The sequence below is a fragment of the Lepisma saccharinum genome, chromosome 8 (genome assembly GCF_977018435.1).
Source record: "Lepisma saccharinum chromosome 8, izLepSacc3.1, whole genome shotgun sequence".
Taxonomy (NCBI): Eukaryota; Metazoa; Arthropoda; class Insecta; order Zygentoma; family Lepismatidae; genus Lepisma; species Lepisma saccharinum.
Genome location: NC_139236.1, coordinates 78917259 through 78944034, shown reverse-complemented (window position 1 = coordinate 78944034; position 26776 = coordinate 78917259). Strand labels below are relative to the sequence as shown.

The 26776-nt window shown below is 37.5% G+C and overlaps 1 protein-coding gene across 3 annotated transcripts in view; it reads right to left on the bottom strand.

Moving 5' to 3' along the window:
• OstDelta (oligosaccharide transferase delta subunit) overlaps positions 1–16292 on the bottom strand; it is an 84847-nt gene extending 68555 nt beyond the window's left edge. For all 3 annotated transcript variants that reach the window (XR_014442012.1, XR_014442013.1, XM_083127033.1), the window contains exons 1-2: positions 16151–16292; positions 201–394 (exon numbers count right to left, since the gene is read on the bottom strand). Coding sequence is in view for 1 of the 3 variants with exons in the window: in XM_083127033.1 (XP_082983159.1) it covers positions 201–394; positions 16151–16157 (201 nt within the window). In the remaining 2 variants the exon portion in view is untranslated. The remainder of the gene's footprint in view (positions 1–200; positions 395–16150) is intronic.
• Between the last annotated feature and the right edge of the window lie 10484 nt (positions 16293–26776).

Here is a 26776-nt window from a genome sequence, read left to right as displayed (position 1 = left end):
GTCCTAGGTTCGATTCACGTCTGCGGCGTGATACGCTCTGTACACCCTGATACCACAATATCCGATATCTGGATAGAACATTATCTGACACCCAGATAAAATTTTATCTGGAATTGGCCATCTAAAATTTCTACTTCAGAACAAAGGTTCTTATCTTTTAGGAGTGTTTTCAAAAGCCTTATAACAAATTGTGGGCTTACCTGTGGTTTAGGTATGGCTTCTTGAAGCAAATTATAACCCAGTACACCATAATGGACAGCTTGTAAGTCTTTGGAATCCAACGCCCCTGTAAACACCTGTTTTAACCTGGTTTTGTCAGATGATGACAGAAATGATGATATTGATATGCCATGTCCTATGATGCTCAGGATAAATAATAAAGAAATGAGCCAACCTACAATGACAAACAAAATTTACAATTCTATGCATTATACTAAGAAATTAATGCTACAGAAATGAGCTTATTTAAAAGTAACACTCATCACAAATTACTATGATGGAAAATCATGACACCTTTCATTTGGACAATGGAACAAATTTTTACACTCCCCACATCAAACATATACAGTCATGGACACTTCAGAGTTGTAGTGATAATCTTATATACTTTTAACTGAATCATTACAACCCAAAAGTGTATGTGACTGTACATGTACTTCATCTTCCTGTCTCAAATTTTTAACATGATTACCATAGTCACAATTACATCAGACTTGAAATATCTGTTAAACAAAAACAAATTTATAGCAGATATTGAAGCACACTGTACCCAACACAGTGATTTAAAAATATATTTCTAAATATTTGGAAATTGCAGTGAAAATACTACAACAATTTTAATACATGTGCATTATATTATAAACTACTATCAATAGACCCCCCCAAAAAAAAAGGAACCACCTGAATGGAGACTTGAACAGTCAAAGATGAGCTTATAAGCAGAAAATTGAAATATAGGAATACTCATACTACATCAACTAAGTGTCAATATCATGCCACTCCTTGACCCAACAAATTACTCAAAGTCTTCTGTTGTCAAGGTGATGTTCCAGGTTCCCCACATACATTGGCATCTTTCGTCCCGCCACTTGAACTTTACATTTCAAGAGATCTCTATATGTTCTTTCTCCATGATTATAATGGGAATATAAGCAGCTGATAGCCTTCCACAAGCCAAAAGCAGTGAGGAACACTGACAGATGTGTTACTAACTCTCGAGAACTCACATTTATTCTCCTTTCATTGTTGACATGTGACACAATTATGAAAAACACATGTTTATGTTCCAGTGCATATTGTGTTCAATTATATTGATATGAAATTTGCACACTTTATTTCACAATTCATATTATGCAAAAAATCAGTACAAATTTTTATTAGGTTCAAAACTAATATCTCATCCTTTTTTAGAACCCACATACTTTTCCTGTTTAATACTTTCACCAAATTTGAGAACACCAATCTTTCAATTTATCTGCATTCTAGCGACAACTTTGAAGAATAATGGAATAAAACAAAATATGCCGTAAAATGTAACTACATAAATTTATCTATAATTATCTGTGTAACAAAAGACATACATCAAGTAAGAATGTTTCTTTCATCGTACTCAAGGTGTTACTTCCTTGTACACAACATTTACTATACTTCCCTGATATGTTGGAGACTTCATGCAGATGTAAACTTTGAAATTTTCGAGGGAGGGCATTCATGAAAATGATTACATGAACCATTGTACAATTGTGATTCAATGAACACATGCAAGAATGTTCCACGTATGCCCTTGCTTTCCTTCAACACGTGCTCCGACAGGGTGGCCACTCCAGGACTATCACAAAATTCAAGTATAATTCTCAATTTTTAAGGCGAACTTTCCAAAAATTCAATGGTAAGTACACACAGATGTTTTCTCCATTTCAATGTTACACTTTACTCCTCACCACCCACACAAATACACACACTAATATATTAACAACATAAATGGTCTGTGATATTTCAATGTATCCAAAAAAATGTCTCATTCAATTCAATAATATTGAATATATACTTAACGTACCAAGTTTAAATTTACCATTTCACATACTCAAACTCGAAATACATCTACAAACACAAGTCACAAACTTTACAGGATACACTAGTCTACGAAAAATTATTAAATGCATCAGAATTTAAAACACAAATTTACCTAATCAACTTCAAGATATGTTATCTTTCAATAGTCTTCCACCTGTTGTTCTGCAAAGAACACTATCAAATAAACAGCTTGAAAGAACTGTTATTTTCCATGCAGCTTTTTTTTCCTTCCTCAAAAAATAAAAAATAAAAGCTAAACTGTGATGGATTAATAAAAGTTGCTAATTTTTCACATCTGAGACGAAAATTTCACAGGTATGCATGTAACTAGGACTGTGGGATATCAATTGAATATTGATATCGAGTCAATACCAATAATATCGATATTGACTATATCAAAAATACAGATATCGACAATAACGAAAATACAGATATCGACAATATTGAAAATAGATATCAAGATACAGATATAGACGATCCGGACAATACCGAAACATCTAAATATTTGAATTTGAAGTTTCATCCCTACCCTCTTTAGGAGCTCTTCCACCCTGTAGCGTCAAAACTATCCATCAAACAGAAAAAATATTTTGTGCTGTGTACCTATATGCTGTATATCAAGATGAGGCCAACAACGAGACAATCACTTACAACTTGACACAGTCTTTGCTAAGTATTGTCTAATACGGTGAGACCAGCACTTAAAACAAAAAAAAGAGACTCCAGGAGGAGATGATAGACGCATGATAAGAGGAAGAAGAAGAATTTGTATTCTATAGCATGTTATTGATTGGTTGTTATAGTATCGGTGTGTAAGATGTACATGAATGGCTTGCAGGCATTAAAGTTATGTTGTTAATTTGAACCTACGTGTTTGTATGTCTTGTAAATGTATAGATAAGAACACACAACAAAACAAGGCTTACATCTATGGCGCAGTCGTACAGGATGTTCTTGGTGATTCTTTGTAAGAAGAAGTATGGATGAAGACGTCACGAAGAGTACGCGACGATCATCATTCCAGCATAGGTTTATGCAAGGAGAAATTGTGTCGGCTTGATCAATTTCTACGGTAAGAACCAAGATTACACGGTTTTTGTATTATTTACAATAATTGTACAAGAACAAAGTTTAAATCAGTGTGATACGGATTGTGTTTAAGATATTGTGATATTTAGTTGACCACAATTATGAATATGTTCGGTTTGAATTTATTCTCTGAGTTCCGGCCAGATTCGGAAGAAATAGAAGATTATTTAACGAGGTTCGAACAGTCTTGCTTGGCTCATGATGTTAATGAAGCCAGGAAGGTACCCATACTGATTGCAGTTATAGGGTCTGAAGCTTTCAAAGTGCTGAAGAACATCCTTGCACCTGAACCAGTAGATCGTCAAACGTATTCGATTCTCAAGAACAATCTGCTTAAACATTATGGCCAGAGAACAAACAAATATGTGGAACATTTTAAGTTCAGGCAATGCATGCAGGAAAGCGGCGAGGATGCAACACGATTTATGGTACGTGTTAAGCAACAAACACTTAAATGTAGTTTTGGCCAGTACTTACAGGAAGCCATTGTAGAGCAAATAATTGTAGGCGTTCGGTCTGATGCCATTAGAAAGAAATTACTTTCTGAACCTACATTGACTCCAGCAAAATGTCAAGATATTGTGCTTCGAATGGAATTAATTGAACGGGAAACACAAATGTTCACACATCGTGAAAAGGAATGTAGTTCTAATGTAGTTGCATTTGCTGGGGGACAGAAATTTAAACCATGTTTCCAGTCCTCACAAGCGCACAAAAAGAACTTCGTTAATCCTCAGAATAGAAGTTATAAAAGCACTAAAGAATGTGATAGATGCTCCAGAAGGCATTATCTTGGACATTGTCCAGCAAAATATTCGATATGTTCATTTTGCAAAAAGAAAGGTCATTGGCATGTAAAATGCAAGTTTAGGAAAAATAATGGTGGAGTTACGAGTAAGACAATTACAAGTGATCAAATATCTACGCCTAATATTAAACCTTTAGAAGCTATTGTTGAACAAAACATACATAACGAATTTCATGATTTGTCTTTATTGCACGTTGAAGTCAGTGATTCTCATCCGCCAGAAGATAGTACTTGCACTATTTCATCGAACACAGAAAATACGCAAGTGGAAGATGCAACACTCACTCGTTCAAAAGCAAGGAGTGTTAGTTTCAAGCCAAGAGCACAAGCTATAGATGGCACTAACGTTCTTGTGTCAGCAGAACCGTGCATAGTTGATTTGTGTATTGATAAGCGAATTGTACAATGTGAACTAGATACTGGATCTACAGTTACTTTGTTTAATAACAAGTATTTCAAACAATTGTTTCCACATCGGCGAACACAATTTACTTCACTAACGTTACGAGGCGTGAATAATGATACGTTAAAGTTGAAAGGTCAAACCTTAGTGGATTTATCATTGAATGATGTATTGTATAAATTGCCGGTTATATTGTGTGAAGAAGAACTGCGTTATCCGTTGATTGGACGTTCATGGCTCGACAGTATTCATCCGGGTTGGAGAAAACTGTTAACACAATGTAATACTGTGTTAACAAACACGGGATCTGAACAAAAGAATAACGGAAATATTAATACTAAAATACCGGAAAGTGAAGGTTTGAGACCAGCTAATTTATTATCTAGCAAATATGCTAGAGTTTTTGATGGTGATCTATCAAAGCCCATCACACCGTTTAAAGTTGATATACCTTTGAGAAGGAATGCTTCACCTGTTTTTAAAGACACTATGAAGTTCCATATGGACTACGAGATAAAGTGGAAAGTGAAATAGCGAAGTTGGTCGAAATAGGACTCTGGGAGCCTATTATGTACTCTGACTGGGCATCACCTCTCGTCGTAGTTAAGAAAAAAGATGGTTCATTACGCCTTTGCGTTGACTTTTCTGGTACTGTCAATAAAATGACTGAAAATGTGAAATTTAACATAGCCAAGCCAGAAGACATCTTTGTAAAATTAAGGGATTGTACACATTATAGTATTATAGACCTTCAGGTGGCTTATTGTCAGTTGATGTTGACTGAAAAGGCGCAGCACATCACAGTCGTCAATACTCATGTTGGATTATTCCCGATAAAGCGACTCTGCTTTGGAATCTCTATTAGCGGTGACATATTCCAGATGTGTCTTGCAAAGATATTAGGAGATACTCCTGGTGTTTCCTTTTATTTTGATGATGTAATCATCGGTGGAACTTCGGAACGTGAGTGTTACAATAGAACATGTGCTGTACTGTCAAAATTAGATGCACATAACGTAAAAGCAAGTTTAACGAAATGTGTATTTGTTGCCTCTCAAGTTGAGTACCTCGGATACACTATTAGTAAAGATGGAATTATTCCATCTGAGAAGAATTGGGACGCAGTGGTTAATTGTCCAGTACCACAGAATACTTCGCAGCTACGTTCATACTTGGGAATGTTGAACACTTTTAGAAAGTTCATCCCTAATCTTTCGGCCAAGATACGCCATATTACAGGATTTTTGAAGAAAAATGTAACTTGGGATTGGTCGAAAGAGTGCGTTCAAGAGTTTGCTCACATATCACAGGAACTTAAAGAACTACAACCTATAATACCTTATGATCCTTCAAAACCAGTAGTGTTAATTTGCGATGGCTCACCTTATGGATGCGGAGCAAGACTGTCATCGAGTAGATAGAAAAATTCAAACAATTGCATGTGCATCTACAATGTTGTCAGAAGCCGAGCAGCGTTATGCTCAAATTGAACGTGAAGCATTGAGTGTAATTTTTGGAATTAAGAAATTCCATAAGTTTTTGCAGGGTCAACAGTTTGAAATTGTGTCAGATGCCAGTGCTATTAAGTATATATTTAATCCTGATAGAGGTATCTCGAAACACACATCGAACCGACTATTAAGATGGTCATTATTCTTATCGGGGTATAATTATCGTATAGTTTCTTCATCGCATGTACCTGTGGCGGACATGTTGAGTCGGTTACCACAACAAAGTGAAGCTCCAATAGACATAGACGCGACAACTTGCAACAGCGTTGACACACGTGATTCAAAAATCTCTTTGAATGAATTTAATAAAGCCACATTAGAAGACCCACTGTTAAACAAGGTAATTTTGTTTGCCAAACATGGTTGGCCAAATAGATTATCTGTAGAAGATATTCAATCCGGATTGGGTGTTTTCTTCGAGCGACGACGTCTTTTATCTGTGGAAGATGATTACCTTAGCTGGATGGGAAAAATTGTTGTACCATCCATATTACGTGAAAAGGTATTAAAATTACTACATTGTAATCATTCAGCATCTCGTGTTATGAAAGATGCAGCTTCGTCAATATACTGGTGGCCAAAGATGCTCAAGGACATAGACAAATATGTTGATAATTGCAATATTTGTCAATCGGAACGGAGGAAAGTAAGAAAAGGCCCTATAAATGAGTGGCCAGAAGCTTCACGCGTAGCAGAGAGAATACACGTAGACCACTTTTTCTTCGGAGGAAAGAAATTTCTTATTCTAGTCGACACATTCAGTAAATGGGTTGACATATGGCCAGTTCATTCTCTAGATTTGGCGGAAACCATACGTTGGATATTACAATCTTGTTCTTACTTAGGCCTACCAGACAATATTGTGTCAGATAATGGTCCTGCGTTCAGTAGCCTAACTTTCCAGAACTTCTGGTCACAATACGGAATAAGGCACTTAACCATACCTCCGTACCATAGTCCGAGTAACGGAATGGCCGAGAGATATATTCGGACCGTTAAAGACCACTTGAGAAAATTGGTATTGGAACACCCCAATTTAAGTTCATTACAAATGGACGCGAGGATCGCGGAAGTTCTTCTGTTTTTGAGAAATTCCAGATTAGGAGAAACTCAAAGTTTGCCTTCTGCTTCCGTGTTGCGATTTCAACCAAGACTCTAGTGGATGGTAACAGATATGACTGAGCGGGAAAGGCGAATGGATCGCCCACCATTTCTTGGATCACGGCGGAGCCGAGTAGAGAGGAAGACACTTGACAAAACTTATCTTGCATATCTTCCGAATGATGCAGTCTGGGTGCAGACCCCGAAGGTAAATTCTCCGAAGCATGTACCAGGAATGGTATTGTCTAGAGTTGGCAACAGCCTAATATATAATTTGCAGTTGTTCGACGGATCGACACGAACGGTACACGTCAGGTGGCTACGAAAACGTGAGTGTGAACCAAACCCCTCATCAACAGATCTACCTGATCCAAACCATGAATCGATACCAGAAGGACAGCCGGAGGATGCAGAGGGAAGAGATAACCAAAACCAACCATATACAGACGCTCGGCACACACCAATCAGAAGATCGAATAGACTTAGGAGACCTCCTGATAGATACGGTGAGACCAGCACTTAAAACAAAAAAAAGAGACTCCAGGAGGAGATGATAGACGCATGATAAGAGGAAGAAGAATTTGTATTCTATAGCATGTTATTGATTGGTTGTTATAGTATCGGTGTGTAAGATGTACGTGAATGGCTTCCAGGCATTAAAGTTATGTTGTTAATTTGAACCTACGTGTTTTTGTATGTCTTGTAAATGTATAGATAAGAACACACAACAAAACAAGGTTAACACCCTCTTTAGGAGCTCTTCCACCCTGTAGCGTCAAAACTATCCATCAAACAGAAAAAATATTTTGTGCTGTGTACCTATATGCTGTATATCAAGATGAGGCCAAGAACGAGACAATCACAACTTGATTGATTGATTTAGTGTTTTAAGTCCACTTTATGCACAGTAAGGCTAATCAGGACTGGACCTACAGTTTAAAGTGGGATCTGAACCACTTGTGCCTCCACCGAGTATCGAACCCGGGACCCCTTGATTACAAGGCGACGACGCTACCACTGCGCCATCGGGGAGGCTCCAATCACTTACAACTTGACACAGTCTTTGCTAAGTATTGTCTAATATCGTATCGATACCATCCCTATACTTAGGTGCACAGGGGTAACCAGCAAGTACGGAAAAGTTGGAACCTTGCTATTTTTATTGGTTGTTTTGCTTTCCATGTTAACCAGAGGCAATCTCTCATCATTCACCTCCCAAATTCTGTCACGTATGGTGAGCGCATTACTTGTTATCTTCACATCCTTATGCTTGACTTAACTCGTACGAACAACAAAGTTAGTAATAAGGTGTGTTTTATACAGTGTATATTGATGCACTTGTAGGTTGAATTGTCTCTTCTGCAAATATATTGTATAACGAAACAAACTGAGTACTAAGTGAGGTGAGTGTACGTAAGGAATGGACCATATGTAGATAATATCGATATAGAAGTATCAAATATTGATATAGATGTATAGAATATAGATATCAATGTCGATAAAAAATATCGATATATCGCACAGCCCTACATGTAATTTGGATGGCTAGGACCAACCCTAAACAAGGAATTTTATTTCTTATTTAAGTTTTGCTTACCAAATGCTTGCAGTTTTAACTAACTTTGAGAAGAGAAATGTTGCTCAGGATTGCAGTGAAGCCTCTATGGTAGAGGAAACACCTACTTACCCTGCTTTTTATTCTTCCCATCACCACCACATACAACCTATGAGTACAAGTTGCAGTCGTGAAAGATGGGTAACAGAAAGAAGCATTCCAGTGACATGGGTCACTGTTCTGCCGTTCCAATCAGTAATATTTTATAACAAAACATGAGATTGTGAGGGAACAAAGTAAACGGTTTGAAAGAATTGTTTTATTTTCCACGCAGCTTTCTTTTCCTTCCTCGATAAAAATAAAAGCCAAACTGCGACTAATAAATAAAAGTTGCTAATTTTTCATTTCTAGGACCACTCACAGTTTTCGACAAGCCTGGCAAAAGAACCACCTATATTTTTTGTGGCACTGTCAACACTTTTTTTCTGAACCTGGCAATACTGCAGGTCACGCTAACTATTCGTTCTTGTCACAAAGTTCTACAATGTTTCTAGACTCCTGAAGATGTGACATACAGTCACGAAAATTTGAAGTTTTTCTGCATCCGGTGAGTGTTTCCTTCAAGTTATGTGTGTGTATATACTATAGATATATTTAAAAACCTGCTAAAATTTAAAGATAGATAACTTTTGGGAAAAACCATCCATTCAAGAAAGCCATCATTTTTGCAAACTGCTTATGTCTAGCTATAAATTCAACGTTGAAAGTAGTAAATTTAGATATGGGCATCTTTTACAGTAGAGATAAATGAAAACTGTGGAACAAGATAAATGCAGCCAAGTAATGTATTTTCATTGATTTCAAACACTTTGGGGGGAAAAAAAGCCATGGAAAAAAAACTAGTTTCTTTTTTTTACCACTTCCAACTTTTTTAGCCACTCTGTCTGTCTGAGGTGTGCATGTAACTTGGATGGCTAGGAGCAACCCTAAACAAGGAATTTTGGCCCAAGTTCCTTTTGTTTTTGTTTTATTGCGATTTCATCATGATACGAATGAAATTTTTACATGGTTCAATTTCGATTTATGTCTGAACACATACTGTGGAGTTTTAGCGATCACTTAATATCTTGTTCAATATATGCTATCGTGGTTAGGTTAGGTTCCCTTAGCATTAACCCGAGAAAGCCCAATGTCACCTGTAGGTGACAGCATTTTTAATTTTTTTTTTAATTTAATGCTGTGGCCGGGCATATATTTTTTCTATGTCAAACTGTTCATTCACTTATTCTCAACTGAATTGTTGCAGTTTTGAACTGAGGGACATCTTGTGGAACTTTCTGGAACTATTGAAGTAAAGATGGCTGCCCATAGGAAGGGCGACACATCACCTGCTCCTGGAGATCGACATTCAAAAATATCAAAATGGTACGATGATTAGAAGTTTATTACTTTTACTGGAACGACTTGAGATGACCGGACCCCTCTCCGATATTCTTCATATTTGGCACTCTCTAATTGAGGCCTCCTAATCACGAATCTGAAGTTAAAATTTGTCGGAAACGTCTAGAAATTGCAAAATAAACTAAAATAAGGAGTTAGTTTTCGGAATGGAAACTATTTTCGCGAAATTTTTTTTTGTTTCACAACCAAATATATTTATTCCTGATACTACCATGACACCAAATTTTAACTATGTTTGCCTAACCTAACTGAACTAACCTAACCATGTGCCAATGGTTCGTGGGGCTAGCGCCAATGGTTCGAAATTTATAGACGTGACCGACAATTTTTAACTTCAGATTCGTGATTAGGCCGCCTCAATTAGAATATGCCAAATATGAAGAATATCGGAGAGGGGTCCGGTCATCTCAAGTCATACCCTTTTACTTACTCTTAAAGGTTTAAGGTTTATGTCTGGTAAATATAAATTTTCTCCCTGAACAATAAGTTGGTGTAATTGTTGAATAAATTTGTGGTGTCACCTGTAGGTGACATTGGGCTTTGAAGTCATAAATGTATAAAGGACTAGGACATAATTGCATTTTAGCATTAATTTTAATAATTATAATTGTAGTAATAATATAATTGCAATATAATATTGTAACAATGATGTAATAATAAAATATAATTTTAATAATGTTAATCCTCCAGTGAGTTATGATTTATAATTATTGTAAAAACAAGAATAAAAACATTGAGACTTGAAAAATAAACAGAAAATTCTTTCCTCATCAATAATAATAATGATAGATCTTGGGGGCAAAACAATGCTATAGTATCTTATTCTGATATACACTGTAATGCTGTGGTATGTGTATTACAGTCTAGTACTAATAAAAAAATAATACAAATTTTGAACTTGGAATCTACTATCATTTCAGGTTGAATTTGGATGAAGCATCCATCACAACTTATTGAAGAAGATGATGATGACATTGATGAGGTTCTTTTCCCACCTGATGATGATGGATTCACATATGAAGACAGTGGGGATGAGAACTGCACAGATGGCAATCGCCTTCCTCCAGCAATGCTCCTCGCCGAGGTGGAAGTTGTCACAAGAAGTTATGATTCACAAGAGACCGCAACAATTGATGCTAGTGGAATCGGGAGGGCATGTTCATGGGTGGCATCGATCGTTTCGACCAGAACATTCACTCCTTGTGGGTCCCTTTCAGGGGTAAAAAGTGGTGGTTCTCCTTGTTTGCCTTTGGAATAGATGCAGCATGCCACAATGCATGGTTGATTTTCAAGAAAGTGAATGGCAAAAATGTGACATTGTGATTTCCAACGATCACTGGTGGAATCATACTGCCGTTTACATGGAAACCCTCCTTACAGAAGTCCCCAAATTGGTTCGTGTCCTTGCGTGTGCCAAATGAAGTCAGACAAGACATCAACATTGCAGAACATGTGCAGGTAGTGTGTTCTCAAAGAAGATGTGCACACTGCCACAAGAGGACACGGATAATGTGTATGAGGTGTGGTGTAGCATTACACACACACTGTTGTTATGCACATACATGAACAGGACAAAGTGTATAAAGTGTAGTTAAGTTCTGACATTGTTAATATCATCTGTGTTACATAAAAATAAGAAGGGAGGTATAAAACAGAGGTGTTCCATGGTTTAAGTTTCACGTTATGTTCAATTTGGTACCTTGAATGCCCAATGTCACCTACAGGTGACACCCCTGTATTTTCGAGCAGGATAATAAAATCTTTATTTTTTTTCATTATATTCCATTTTGATGCAAAACCAACAAATCCTGTTAATATGATCACAAAACTCAGAGAAATAAAGTCATGGGCTTTCTCGGGTTAAAATAAAGTCCTTAAATGCATTCTACTAATGTTCCGATTTACTTCTACATTCATTCCCTCGCTTCTACAATATTTACTGTCGCTTGTAGACTGAGAATATCTTGTCCATGAGAAGTGCGTAAGGTAATTTTAAAGTTGTTTTTTTCAACATAAATAACTTTTTTCGAGTCCAAACAGCGCTCATTACTTTAAGAAAGGTTCAAATTTTGTGTGACAATGATTTCCAAAATTATACAATAATTAGTCTTTGTGCTAGGAGAAATAAAACAATCTGAACCGTTACCAGAATTTTATTTCTTTTGCTTACCAAATGCTTACAGTTTTAACAGTAACTGAGAAATGTTGCTCAGGATTGCAGTGAAGCCTCTATGGGAGAGGAAACACCTACTTACCCTGCTTTTTATTCTTCCCATCACCACCACATACAACCTATGTGTACAAGTTGCAGTCGTGAAAGATGGGTAACAGAAAGAAGCATTCCAGTGACATGGGTCACTGTTCTGCCGTTCCAATCAGTAATATTTTACAAAATATGAGATCGTGAGGGAATATTACATAGAGTGGAAAGCTAAATTTTTCAGGTAACAAAAGGTAAAAATAAACTGCAGAAAATGTTACAACATTGCTCATAGGCATGCATGAACAGATTCTCTGATTACAGGAGGGGGAGGGGCAAAAGCCTTGATGAACATTCTGCCAGGGTAAGAAAAAGCTCAATTCATCTCACTGTTTTACTCAATTGATTGATAGAAAGGAAACTGGTGTATGTAATGGAGTGTCATTACTGTACTTTTAGACAATTATATAACATACCACTAGAAATGGAACTAATATTTACTTATTTAAGTAATGGAAAGCCTAATTTAAAAATTCACTGCTCTTCACAAATCAAACATTTTAACTACACACAAACGTTTGCAAATTGAAGGTAATTTAATTTAGCCCTAAACCTGACTTGCCTAACCTAAAAAAAAAAAGCATTTAGGAACGTAATAGTCCTTTATATTTAGTTCATGTGGCATATTAGCACCACTGGTCCTTATCGGAACACCTAACGGTACTTTTCCAACTCCATAACTTGCAGGAAAAAAGTACTAGTCTCCTGCACAAAAGTAAATGCACACCGACGTAAGATTCATACACATACGTCTAAAGAATAGTACATCTAAGTAGCAAGACATGGCAGGTTGTAGATCATGCTCATGCACAGCTTGAAATCTGGTGAAAATAGCTCAAAAGCTAGCTTCACTACCTGGTAAAGATAGTCACTCTTGTTAAAATAAAGTACATAAATGCATTCTAGTAAGGTTACGATTTACTTCTACAATAATTTTTTTCGAACTCCAAACAGTGCTCATTACTTTAAAGAAGGTTCAAATTTCGTGTGACAACGATTGCCAAAATTCTGCAATAACTAACTAGCCTTCCTGCTAGGAGAATTTTTTAAAAATCATAAAACAATATGAATCATTGCCTTGAAAGGTAAGAATTTCCAATATAGAGATATTGTGTAATTAGTTTACTAGTTGTTATACTCACTAAATATGCAGTCGTACATACGTATATGCACATAATATTTGGGGGTAAAGTGTTTAAATTGCACATGAGTTGTAGAACTTGTGGTACTAGTTTACTATCCTTCGGACAGATTTCTTCACTTCTACAGAAGAAACTACTTACCGTAATAAGTTCCTGTAGTATTGTCTAACATCTGGAAAGTGTTTTGTGTGATGTGGGAATGTTTCTAGCGGAAATTCAACCATTGACGCATAGCCCCACGAACCATTTCCAGTAAGGTTAGGTAGGGTCACAATAGGTTCCAATAGTTAAAAATTGGTTTCGAAAAAAATATGCATAGCCCCACACACCATTGACACATAGCCCCACAAACCATTTGCGGAAACGTACTTTCTTCAGTTACAAACACTTTTTTAAAAAAAAATGATCAAAAAAACGTGAATACACGTTAAAAAATGATCCGCAAAGCAGATAGGTAAGTACAAATGTCAAAAATTGACGTCCGAAGGATAGTAAACATTTACCAAACTTGTAAAATAACGTTAATTATCACGATGATTCACCCATAAACAAACATAGGAACCATGTTTGATGACGTAAAGAAATGACGATCAACGTCTGTTCCGCTATATAGCACGTTGCGACGCTGTTCAGAGCGATTCTATTTAGTTCACAGCATTGGTCGTGGAAGAATGGCGGAGAGAAATGACGTGTCGTGGATGCGTGGTGAAATTCGTACCAGGTGGGAAGATCCCATGGATTTTTTAATTTAATTGAACACGGGATTGTAAGGAAAGGAAAGGAATGTCGAAAATGTGGCAGTGAATGTAAACTACTCGTTAGAAGGAATGGGCTGTGGGTATATGCCTAATATGACGTGTCGTGGATGCGTGGTGAAATTCAGGTAAGTTTTCCGTATACTGGAAACTGATTTATTCAAATTTAAAAGTTTGGGGCTCATTTGGGGGCAGGTGGCTTAGGCCAATTTCTAACATGCCTTTAACAGGGACTCTATAGAGAAAGTCGTGGAGCCGATAAGAGGGGAGGTGGGGCCACATTACAGCTTGGGGGGCAGAGCCCGGAATTTGTGGGAAATTTGGACTCAAAAATTTCAAACTAAAATAATATTTTAGTTTACATTTCCCACTAATTCCAGGACGTATAGCCAAAAACCATTCACGGATACCGCCACGACACATTACAATTTTCTTTGTGCATATAAAAAAAAAAGGATCAGCTTTGTTCTTTGTTCACGGGTATTTCTTGGGTTCCGACGGTTGAAACACTGCATAACGAATGAAAATCTACAAAAACACAAGCACGATACGCGAATATGTGAGAAGGTGCTTGCGATAAATAGTGAGCAATTCTACATTGTTGGTTGAGATCATGGACCCCCATATTTTCAGATTTCTAGACATGACCCCCAAATATTAATTTCAGATTCGTGATTGTGAGGCTTGAATTAGTGAGTATGCAGTAAATAAGCAAAATCGCCCGAACAGATTTCTTCAAATTTACAGGAGAAACTACTTACTGAAATCAGTTTCTGTAGCATTGTCGAAGTTCTTAGAGGTATTTTCTTTCGTGGAAACTGAAAACTTCACCATAGAATGCTGCAGAACAAGAAATAATCACTTTTTTATGTAAGGAATTTGCATTTTCCGTAAAGCGAGAACATTATGCCGTTTTCATTATGTACCTGCAGATGGTGCGAGCATCTAAAGTCATGTGGTCTCGCCAGTGTTTCCAAATAAGGCTTTTTTATGAGATTTTTCTTTTTTTTAACTACGCTTACCTAACCTAACCTTGCTGAAAATGGTTCGTGGGGCTATCGTGAATGGTTTTTTTGGGCTATCCATCAATGGTTTGTGATGACATAATGAACATGAAAGTAGGTATTTTTCACTTAAGGTTGAAACACTGCATACCCATTCCAAATAGACAAAACACAAGGACGATGTGCGATGATCCATGACGAGTGCACGACATATTGTTTGTTACCCAAGCGGAACAAGGAAGACAAATAATGACTCAATATGAAAAGTTGACACTATTTTATGGAAAAAGGCATAACTTCACCTTAAAAAATCTTCCGCAATGCACAATAGGTAAGTACCAATGCTAAAATTAACGAAATAAACGAGTGAGAGGTGTTCTGGCGATATCGCATAATTACCAATGGCAATAATGTAGTAATGGTACATTAAAAAAAGGTGTGTTGAGGATTTTTTAGATTATTAGTCTGCCGGATGAAACAAATGTTCCCTGAAAATTGTGCTTACCAGTAATTTTCTAGCGGTTACAAATGTTTTAGCAGTCAAATATGATGGGTGTCCCCTCCGAATCTCAAATTTTCGATTTTCATTTAACTGCATCTTGCCATAATCAAGACTTGCTTTCTATTTTGTTACTCCCTGAAATCTAAAGTCAATATTCACTTATGGCCATGTGTACGACAACATGGTGGAAATTGAGACATGCAGCTCATCATACTAGTTCAAAAACTTACTATGCAGTTTTGAAACATAAAATCAACTCAACTTTAACTTACATAAAACATTAAAATTGAACTTCGGACATCTCTCGGAATTTCGGTCCAACACAAATTCCACGTGGCGCACAGACTGTAATTTCTCTGAATGTACGCATGCTTCACTTATATAAGTAACTTTTGTACTTGACAAAAGCAACAAGAGATAGAAAACAAGTCTTATGTTACTATCATTCATTTTAATTCATTTAGAAAACAATATTTCATAACTTACTTCTCATGATTGCCTTCACTGATGCCTGATATTCAGCATCCCCACGAACGCAACGCTACGCAGGAACCAAGACAGACAAGAACCACCAATGAAATTGCGATACGTTAACAGAAAGTGGAAGAAACTAAAAAGAACATAATTCGGCTCATTGTATGCTTTCCTTTATTCAGAAAAATAGAATTTCAAGAATGTTCTTACAAACGGAATTAATATTATACGTACAATACAAACAACTTGAAATATTATTCAAAGAAAAAATGATAATAGTGTTATTTTTTAAAGAGCAAAAGGAGTTTAAGCGTAAGTTGATTAGGCACTCGAGGGAATTTCTCTCTAGCGCTGGCACGGATAGGTAAGATTTTCCCGTTCATTCCCTCCGACATACTTGTCTCATTAGCATGCCAAAGGCGGAGTTGGTGGATGATCATAATCTCATTTTGGATATATTTTTACATTGCTATGCTCACAAATTAAATCTAGTGCTGCTACATTGTTCAAAAACAATCAAACAAGTCAGGCTTTTCATTTATAATCTTGCAGCTTTCCATACATGTAGTACCATTGGTAGTACCCGCTAATTCCCGAGCAGTGCATACAATTTATGGAAAATACAATGAGCTGAAAGACATTTTCCAGACAATTACAGATAATATTGAAGATTGGGATGCAGATTCGTTCAATTGTGCCTCGGGCCTGCTTAATATACTTAATAAAATTCAATTTATTTTCCTGCTTTGCCTTTACAAAGACATTTTTACGTATATAGACCACCTTTTTGCACTCCTTCAATACAAAGTTGTATGATTCATAAATAAGTGTAACACAGAAATCAAGAAGACCATCGAGGTGGAACATTAATCAACAGCAACGTTTCACACCGTAGCGACACAAAAGGCCGCACAAACCTAATCTTCAGGTGACACGGTGTGAAATCTCCCTTATTAGGCCACTGTCATTGTCACCTCGAATTAGTAGCTCTTGTTGACCACAGAAAAAAAATCTCCTCAGTTTTCTTCTCTCTCCTATATTTTCTGTGCTTGTTCACTATACAGGCAACACCTTACGATTTGATATACACAGGACATGTACTATGTAGACATTTTAACGAAAAATCGGTTGAAGTCAAGGATGGCTAGGTGGCTCAGTTGGTAGAGCCCTGATTTGGGTCCTGGTAGAGCCTGCAATTTCCGCCTAAAATGTCTACATATGCAACATCTTCTTGCTTTCTCTTCTCGACAGTCATAAAATTTTCGGCTGTATCTTTATGGTAGTTAAGTGTTTGAATGTGTTTCGAACCCAGTAGGCTTAAACAAAAGTATTTTTTTATACCATGAAATTCCCGGACTGCATATACGAAATTTAGTTCTGGCAAAACTAAATCATCACTCAAAACTTTGCTTTTCAGTTGATCTATGCAGTTTATTTCTGTTTTAATAAACCAGTCCAATATCCGATACTGCTGAAATATTCACTTTAGAGAGAGACCTTTGATCTCTTCGGCCCTCGAACCGAACTAGCACTACACTGAGGCCCCGGAAGTTCTGCTGTCGTCAATGTCTTCATTTTCGAATTACTATATCTTATAAAGCAATCAGAGGATGCTGGCTGATCTGATCACCAATCGACTGTATGAATTGTCACACTTACCTCTGAAATCTCATTAACCGATTCTTTGTACAGATCAACCGAAAAATTGAATCCGCGTATTCATATCCTCATTATATTCTAGAACGTTCCGCAGATAAAACGATTCGTTAATATTGCCAGTAGTTGACTCCTTCTCTCATTCAAGAACGTACCCCTCTCCCGCCTTCCAGAGATTAGAAATTACAACGAATCGCCCTACGTGTGGCGCTACCTTTGTTGTGCAGCTTCCAAATGCTGACAAGTTTCTACATAGTGCTCAAGTGCGCTGCGACAACACCGAAAGCGCAAGAAAAGTGTACGTGCAATATTATCAACAACAGGGTTATACATAGAACATTCTCCGTCTTGCCTCGATAATTTTCTTATCTCCTTAAATCATCGTCACATTATTCAAAAAGCCAAAAACCTGATTTTATCTAGTGTAAAATAAAAAAAATCCCTGGGGGGGGGGTCGAGCCACCTCAACCCCAGCTTGGATACGTGCTATTAACAATAACAGGGTTATAGAACATTCTCCATCTTGTCTCGATAATTATTTCTCCCAAATTATCATCACATTATTCAAGAAGCCAAAATCCTAATTTTATCTAGTATAAACAGAAAAAATCCTGAAGGGGGGCTCGAGCCTCCTGATTCCCACCTTGGATACGTGCTATTGACAATAATAGGGTTATAGAACACTCTCAGTTTTGTCTCGATAATTATTTCTCTCAGATTTATAAATTTATTATCTTCACATTATTCAAGACGCCAAAAATCTAATTTTATCTAGTGTAAATTGAAAAATTTCCTGAGGGAGGGGGGCTCGAGCCATTAACAATAACAGGGGTATAAAACATGCTCCGTCTTGCCTCGATAATTATTTCTCTCCTTACATTATTTTCACATTATTTAAGAAGCCAAAAACCTAATTTTATCTAACGTAAACTGAAAAATTTCCTGGGGAGAGGGTCGAGCCCCCTGTGCCCCATCTTGGATACGTGCTATTATTAATAACAGGGTTAGGGAACATTCTCAGCCTTGCCTCGATAATTATTTCTCTCCTTAAATTATTGTCACATTATTTTATTTCACACCACAAGAAATCAAAAACCTCATTTTATCTAGTGTAAACCTAAAACCTTCAGGGGGGCTCGAGCCCCCTAAGGCCCCCTCTGGATACGTGCCTGCGGACAGATGTTATTATTACTACTAATAAAAAAAATATGAAAAGTATGCGGATAAAATAATAATTTAGGTTAACCATATTCTTAAATGAGTATTTGCATCAGGAGAAACCCATCCTCCTCAACAAAACAAACGAAATTGGCTCCTACGGTTGGTGCCCCAAAAATTTTAAAAAATGTAAGTTACATTCTTTACTTTTTTAGTAGTAAGTCCGAGTGGCGAAGCTAAGGCGTAAATACTGGGTAGGCTGAAAAATCTGATTACCTTATATTTTTTTATACAGCAGGTCCATGCGTCGATTCTTGTTGGTCGCAAAAGTATCAAATACTCTGTCCTTGAAGCCTTGATCAATAGAAAGTTCTTTAACCAGATTTTTTCAATGGCCATTTTTCAATGAATTACGGAGGCAATTTTTTCCTCTTTTGAGGGTGCTCATACTTCTTTCGGAGGAAGCTGTTGTAACAGGGAATGTCAAGAGCAACTTGATAAGTAGTGTTACTTCTTTGTAGATTGTTTGAAGATCATTGCTAACTATGGATTTTAGAAGGTCTGCAGGAGGTAAATGCTTTTCTTCATCAGCATAGATATTCTTTAATTGATTATCTAATCGTTCTTTGTTGAAAAATGGATATGTGGACAGAAGGTTAGTTAATTTAATCACAGGAAAATTTAGTTTATAGGTTTCCAAAGCTATTTTGGTCTAGCAATTCAACAAATTTTATCTTTTCAAGATCTCCAAAACGTATTTCCATTTGTACAGGTTAAGTATCTGAGAGCCACGAAGTCTTGTTCACTTACGTTTACACTTATTTCACTGCAAATCCTCTTAGAGTTTTCAACACATAATTTCACAGTATTTTCTGATCTCATATTCCACCTCGATGGTCTTCTTGATTTCTGTGTTACACTTATTTATGAATCATACAACACTAGAATGTCAACCTCTATCCTGCCCGACCCTCTGGCCGAGTGGTCGACCTCCGTGGCGAAGTGGCGTCGACCTCCGTGGCGAAGTGGTTAGCAGAGCGCGCTACAACGCCAGGGGTTCTGGGTTCGAGTCCCGGGTAAGGCATGGGTATTTGTGTTCGTCCAGTTGATAAGAAACAAAGAAAATGTAAGAATTGAAAAGTGTAAAAGTGAGAAAAAGAGTGAATGGTGGGGGATACCTCCGTGTAGGGGGTATTTCCTTTTTAAAAAAAAAAAAAAAAAAAAGTGGTTAGCAGAGCACGATACAACGCCAGGGGTTCTGGGTTCGAGTCCCGGGTAAGGCATGGGTATTTGTGTTCGTCCAGTTGATAAGAAACAAAGAAAAATGTAAGAATTGAAAAGTGTAAAAGTGAGAAAAAGAGTGAATGGTGGGGGATACCTCCGTGTAGGGGGTATTTCCTTTATTAAAAAAAAAAAGGGTTAGCACATCGCGCTGCGACGCCAAGGGTCCCGGGTTCGAATCCTGGTCGGGCTTGGTTGTTTGAGAATGTCCATTCATCAATTTCATCATTTCATCAATCATCCCCATCTTCGCAAATTAGCCAAGAGGCACAAAACGCGAAGTAAAATAAACTAAATCAAATCAAATCAAAGTCAACCTCTATCCTGTACACCACACCCTGGAAACTCGATTTTTCAGGCAACGAGTCCCTGGTGCTTGGAACCACTGTCAAAGTAATAATTTATGAGGGTTTGTATTTTGAGTGTTGTTTGTTTGCCTGTGTTTGTTTTCGCCCTTTCGTAACTTTAATCTAATCACCATTGAACCTTATCGTCGTCATTATCAAAATTAGCAGAAAAATGACAACCTTTAAACAGCCAATGTGTCATATATGACCCATGGTGCGGATTACAACATTCACGTGCTTTTAGGACCTTCATACTTGTATGTGAGGTTGTAAACGCTGACAGATGTTGAGACAAGACATTGAAATGTCATGTGGAAGAAAACCCACCCCTCCCCCTTTCTCTAATATGCAAATTAGCTATTTTTAGTCAAAATGCAAATTGTACATATTCCTTCACATTTCAGCTTGTATGAGAACTAGAACTTGAAACAAGTTTCGCTTTGTTGCAAATGGTCTACTCTTTGAAAACAATGCAAATGTTTGCGCCCTTTTTCCAAATAACGGGAGAAGAGGGTGCGAACGCCAGATTTGTTTTCATTGAAATTTTGGGACTTGGCTACTCCCAACCCCGTTTTTCTCACTTCGGCTTTCTGAATTGTACACGGTCGCGTGCTCTGATGTTCTTGCTTTCAAACAAAAGTTATCTGAAGTAGATTGCTCAAATAGTATCCGAGATATAACGTTTTTCTGAAATAAGTGTAAAAATTTAAAAATCGCGTGCAAAGGCCGCGGCGAGAGAGGTGTTACTTTCGAAAACCGCCTTGGCTGTTTAAAGGTTAAATATAACAAATCAACCACAACTTACTGTTCCAAAAATGGAGTTGCATTAGTTCATACCTCTTAGAAAGTTGAGATGGTAGTTTCAATTGCACAGCGTTTCATTAGTGGATCAAGTCAAGGCAGCTAATTCCGTGAACAATGATGTTGTTTTCCCAAAGTCTCAAATATTTGCCTCAGGCAATCACCCTCCTAAAATGGACGCACCTTCTGTGGTGATAAAATGCCACGTTTGGTGCGAGTTCTTTCTGTATATTTTTCCCCAAAGGCATAACGCTGTCGCATTATAATGAAGACGTCCTGTGTTCGACTCCCCCCTCCTCTGGTGGAAGCACAATGCACACTGGTTCCACGTTAAACTGTAGGTTTAGTCCCGATTAGCCTATCTGAGCATAAAAGTGGATTTAAAAACAAACTAATAAAATCGTCTTCTGGATACTTCGTGACATAACTTTTTTCTTTACTTCAGCTGCATCTACAGATTCTGTTGACACTTTCGGCTGATTCGTGTGGCAAAATTTATGTATGGAACGAGGATTTCTAAATAGGATAAGCCACTCATTAGCAATTGAATAATTCTGTAGCTTTTTCCATACATAACTGGTTTATTAAAATTTATTCACTGCAGTATTGTAGTGATTATTGTGATTCCTTCTTATTAGTAAAATGAATATAAAGTTGATATTTCGCATGCCATATTGATATTTGAAGATAAGAAGTGTATAAAAATTGTAATGAAATAAAAAAGGGACACTTCTGGAATTTTAATGCAGAGCTAATTAAAACTATATTATACTCTCTAGGTTTATGGCTTCAGCAACAGAAGCCTTCCATCTGTCCCTATTCGGGGCAAGATCAATCCAATCTTTTCGATGCTTGCCGATTTCTTTTAGGTCCATCTCAACGTTATCCCTCCATCCTCGTCTTGGCCTTCCTACTGGTCTCTTACCATCAGGTTTCCCTACAAGAATTCTGTAAACTATTTTTTTCCTCTGCCATTCGTGTCACATGGCCTGCCCATCTAAGTCTTCTTGATTAAATTATTCTAATAATAATAATTAAAAAGTCAAAATAATGTATTGTGTTTCCGGTGGAAGTAACGCTAAGATGATGATTTTATTTGTTTATTTAGAGATTATTTTAACCATACCCAGGCCGGGATTTATATACGTATGTGGAGGCCAGGAGCTGCAGTCCTCAAGTTCGACCTAAATTCTGATATAATCTTGATCATACCCTGCATAATTTTGAGCCTCCTAAGCCTACTAACTGCTTTTAATCATGGAAGTATTCATTTGATCACAGATTTTGTTTCAATAGCTCTAGTATTTACTTTCACTTTCTAATGACAAAATTGGCTTTTTATGGGTTGATTTCTAGCATAGATAATATTCACAAGTAAAATATATCTGTTATGAACACCAGAATACACTTATTTATCGAATTATTAATATATCTCCAAGTATATGTACTTATTGAATTTGATTGGGTGGGCAATCGGGTGGGCCCACCCCTGGCGCCGTCCCTGCTAGACATGCTACGTGGAACAAATACATAGTAACAAGAAAAGTACGCTTCATGTTACAACTCGCATTAAATAATTTCCCGAATACAACCTGGTGATACCTTAAAAGCAGCTGAAATTTTTGCTCCAGTGTAAGGAAGAAAAAGTAGGCGGAAAATAAACCGTTTACCAACAACGTAAAAAAGAAAAAAAAATGTAACTCACATTAACCTATAGGCAATTATCAAAAACCACGAACAGACCACTTGAAGAAACAAAAGAAGAAAAAAATCATAACAACAATGCTGACGAAAGAAAAAAAACTGCCGCTGATCTTTATAGAGGCTGCCGCCAGTACAGAAAAGTATCAGCACCTCTTTCAGTGCTTGCCTATTGCATACAATAATAACGGTCTTATTTCAGTATCTATCATTCGGCACTCAATATGACGACATGACATAATATTACATAATAGGTAATGTTAGTGTTTTCAGTTGAACATAGGGGGTGCTGAAGGCCGTGCGGAAGAAAATTAAGGGGCGCGCAAGCACCCCCTGGCGCCGCAACTGATGTTATGCCTTTTTTTTAGGAATACTAAACCAAAGGAGGGTAATAACCCCCACCAACCCGCCCTTGGGCACGCCACTGAATACATTTACCTTTTCAGTGTGTTTTTATTTACCTTTTCAGTGTGTTTAAATTTATTTCTTCTTTAATTTTTTCACCTACATATGTAATTATGATTCATCCACTACATCGTGATTAACTTAAAAAGTTGGAAAGGGACGTTAAAAAATATCAATAGTGCCATATTATTATTACTGCTAATAATGTCATATTCCTATCTTCATTGCGGGTGTGGTCCTAGGGAGGCGTTTCCTTTGTGTAGCGCCAAAATCTTATTTTTTATTAAATGGCAATTTGCTTTGAAAAGTGTTGGATTTGTGTTGAAAAGAATTAATTTAATTTATTTTTGCGTGACGTATTAAGTATTTTTCATCATTTTACGTCGTGTGGTCCAAGGGGGCGTGCTTTTGTCTCCGGCTGCGGGACGCGCAAAGGTTCGAGTCTCCTGGGGGAAACGAAACAACTTTTTTCCTGAGGTTTCGGTCTGTGTATGGGACCTTTGGCCACCCACCACTAGAAAGGAAATGAGGAGCTACGCATGAGTAGCGTAACCCGGTCACGGAAACCAACAAGTACTGGGAGTTCGTCGTGCTGACCACACAACATCCCGTAACTGGTTGGATGACCTCGGCAGGTGGGAGTGAGGCTGGCAGTCGGTAGGTAGGCCATGACCTTCACGAACTGTCTTGCGTCACGGGTTATTATTGTAGCAATTGAAGCTAAGATATTACTGCTATTTTTATGTCATTATGTGGGTATTAAATAAGCACATAGCTACCTACAATACAATAAACGTGTTCTTTAACAGTAACACTCAAAGTATTTTTAAAATAAGCCTTTTCGTCATTTAAACCCTAAATACATGTTATTCTATTGGAGAAAGTTGGAAAGTAGGTGGACCAGAGTAGATTGTCGGGGGGGTTGCAGAGTGGACAGTAGAAGGGGCGTTAAAATCTGCCTTGCCCGGTTGAAAATTTTATCTTGAGCCGCCCCTACCTATACCGTGTTTGTTACAATCTGTCTCGGTTCCCGCGCAAGCTGATCGCTGGCTTTTCTCCGTGCTGGGGAAAGTCAAAACCAGGCAGCCAATTAAAATACGCAACGTGGCAACAGCGTCTACGTAAGCGCCTCTCCTGTGCCTTCCATTCGCTCCTCGCTGCCAAGCAGACGATTTTTTCCTCGTTTCTCATTGGCACCGAAACTGTCGAGCGATAGCTAGCGCGGGAAACGGGACAGGTTCTAACAAACGCGGTATATATCTTCCTCACTCTAACTTCTTGTAATCAAGAGGTCCCAGGTTCGATAACCGGTGGAGGGACATTGCACAGTGGTTCGGAACGGATCCCACTTTAAAATGTATGTTCAGTCCCGATTAGCCTATCTGTGCATAATGTGGACTTAAAACAAAAATTCAAATTCAACTCACTCTAACTTCCTTTCTCTATTAATCTCCTTTTCTCTCGGGATGATCCTTTCTGAAGACAAAATCAAATGTATGATTTGTCCTGTCCTTGTATGTTTGTAATTCCCCTTTCATCTATTTTATCGTATCATCTTTCATCCTCATCTTTGCGATTAGTCACGTGGCAGAAAAACAAGGTAAAAATTAAGCACATGAATTAATCTTTTCCCCTGTTTTTCCACGTCTTTACCTTCTTCCGGTTCTCTCTCTTTTCTTTGTATCCTTCTTTCTTCCTCTGTTTCTGTGACGCAATCTCTCCATTCTTGATGATTATGTTTCTTTTTTCTTTAATCTTCCTTTCCCTGTTTCTCTTTCTCTCTGTCTTTCTTTCTTCACATGTTGGTCTATAACTTTTTGTTTTATTTTATTATATATTTTTTGTATTTCCCTTTCAATTTTTGCCTCCTTGAATGCGTCTGATTTTGTTTTTTCGATCTGTAGTTTTAAGTCCACTTTATCCACAGATATGCCAATTGGGAATCCTTGATTACAAGGAGGTGACGTTACCACTGCGCCATCAGGAAGTCCACATCTGAATGTGTGTGATTCATGCTATGCTGTAAACAATTCTGAAAGATTCCCTACTTTGGCACTTAGGCTATTTGGATGGGCACAGTTTCGCTAAGATTATTTCGAGGTGGGCTAGAACCCACCCAAGGACAAAGCCCCTGTAATAGAGACCCGGCTGAGAAGAATTTGATTGATTGATTTAGTTTATTTTACTTCGTTTTTCTGTCACCTTTGGCTAATCGCAACGACGAGTCTGAATGGTGACACTGGCGTACCCACTGGGGAACTGATGGAGCTACAGCCCTCTCCACTAGAAATTTTGAGAAAAGCAGTAAATAACTTGGGAAACCTCCAAAAACACTTAAAAAACATGATTACCATTTTTGTCTTTGAATAAGGTTATAAATGGCAATTACGAAATATTTTATTGTGTACCCCTCCTCCCCGTTTATAATTTCAGCCACCTCCGAAAAAAAATCCTGCATATGATAGTGATTGATGATGGCGCCAAAGGCTCGTCAGACTACAAAAGATGCATCCCACGATTACCTTGGGGAAAGAGAGGTTGATATTTTGAGTGCTTGCAAAATTAAGTGGTGAGAAAAGTGCAGAGAAAATTTATGAAACTCGATTTGCATAGGGGTGTAAGGGATGACCCTTTTCGAAGACACTCAAATGCCAACCTCCCTTCCACGTAGCGCACCCTGGACTGCATTTTGCAGGCTAGCGAGGCTCTGGCGTCTGAATTCACGGCCAGTATAATTCTCCGTGGGGCTCGTGTTGTGTCGTCCCCGCGTTTGTGATTATCCCTTCATCATCATCATCTCATCTCATCACAATTCATCCTCATCTTCCCGGTTAGCCAAAAGTGGCAGAAAAGGGAAGTAAAAATAAACTAAATCAAATGAAATCGAATTACATAGGGTTCCTTCTTTAGTCTGTCGGAAGGGGACAGGAATAAAGCCATTGAATGAAGACGTCAATAAAGACAAGAGGAAATAAATATGGCCCTTTAGTTAAACGTCTAAAAAGAGCGATAGCCTCCTCTATGGTGCCGAAAAATGCGATCTTTCTTTCTCTCTCTCTGATCAGACGTCCAGCTTTTCTTTTAAAATGATTTGATTAATACTAATAATAACTCTATTACTAAATCTTGACTGGGTGAGGAGGCTTTAAATTTAGAGGAGTAAGGATTTTAACATCGATTGATAATTGTAATTAACGATAAGATAGAATGTATATCCACTAGCAAAGGATCTATGGAAGGTGAAAGCATAAAAATATGGATTACAGTAACAATTGGCATTTGTTGCCAA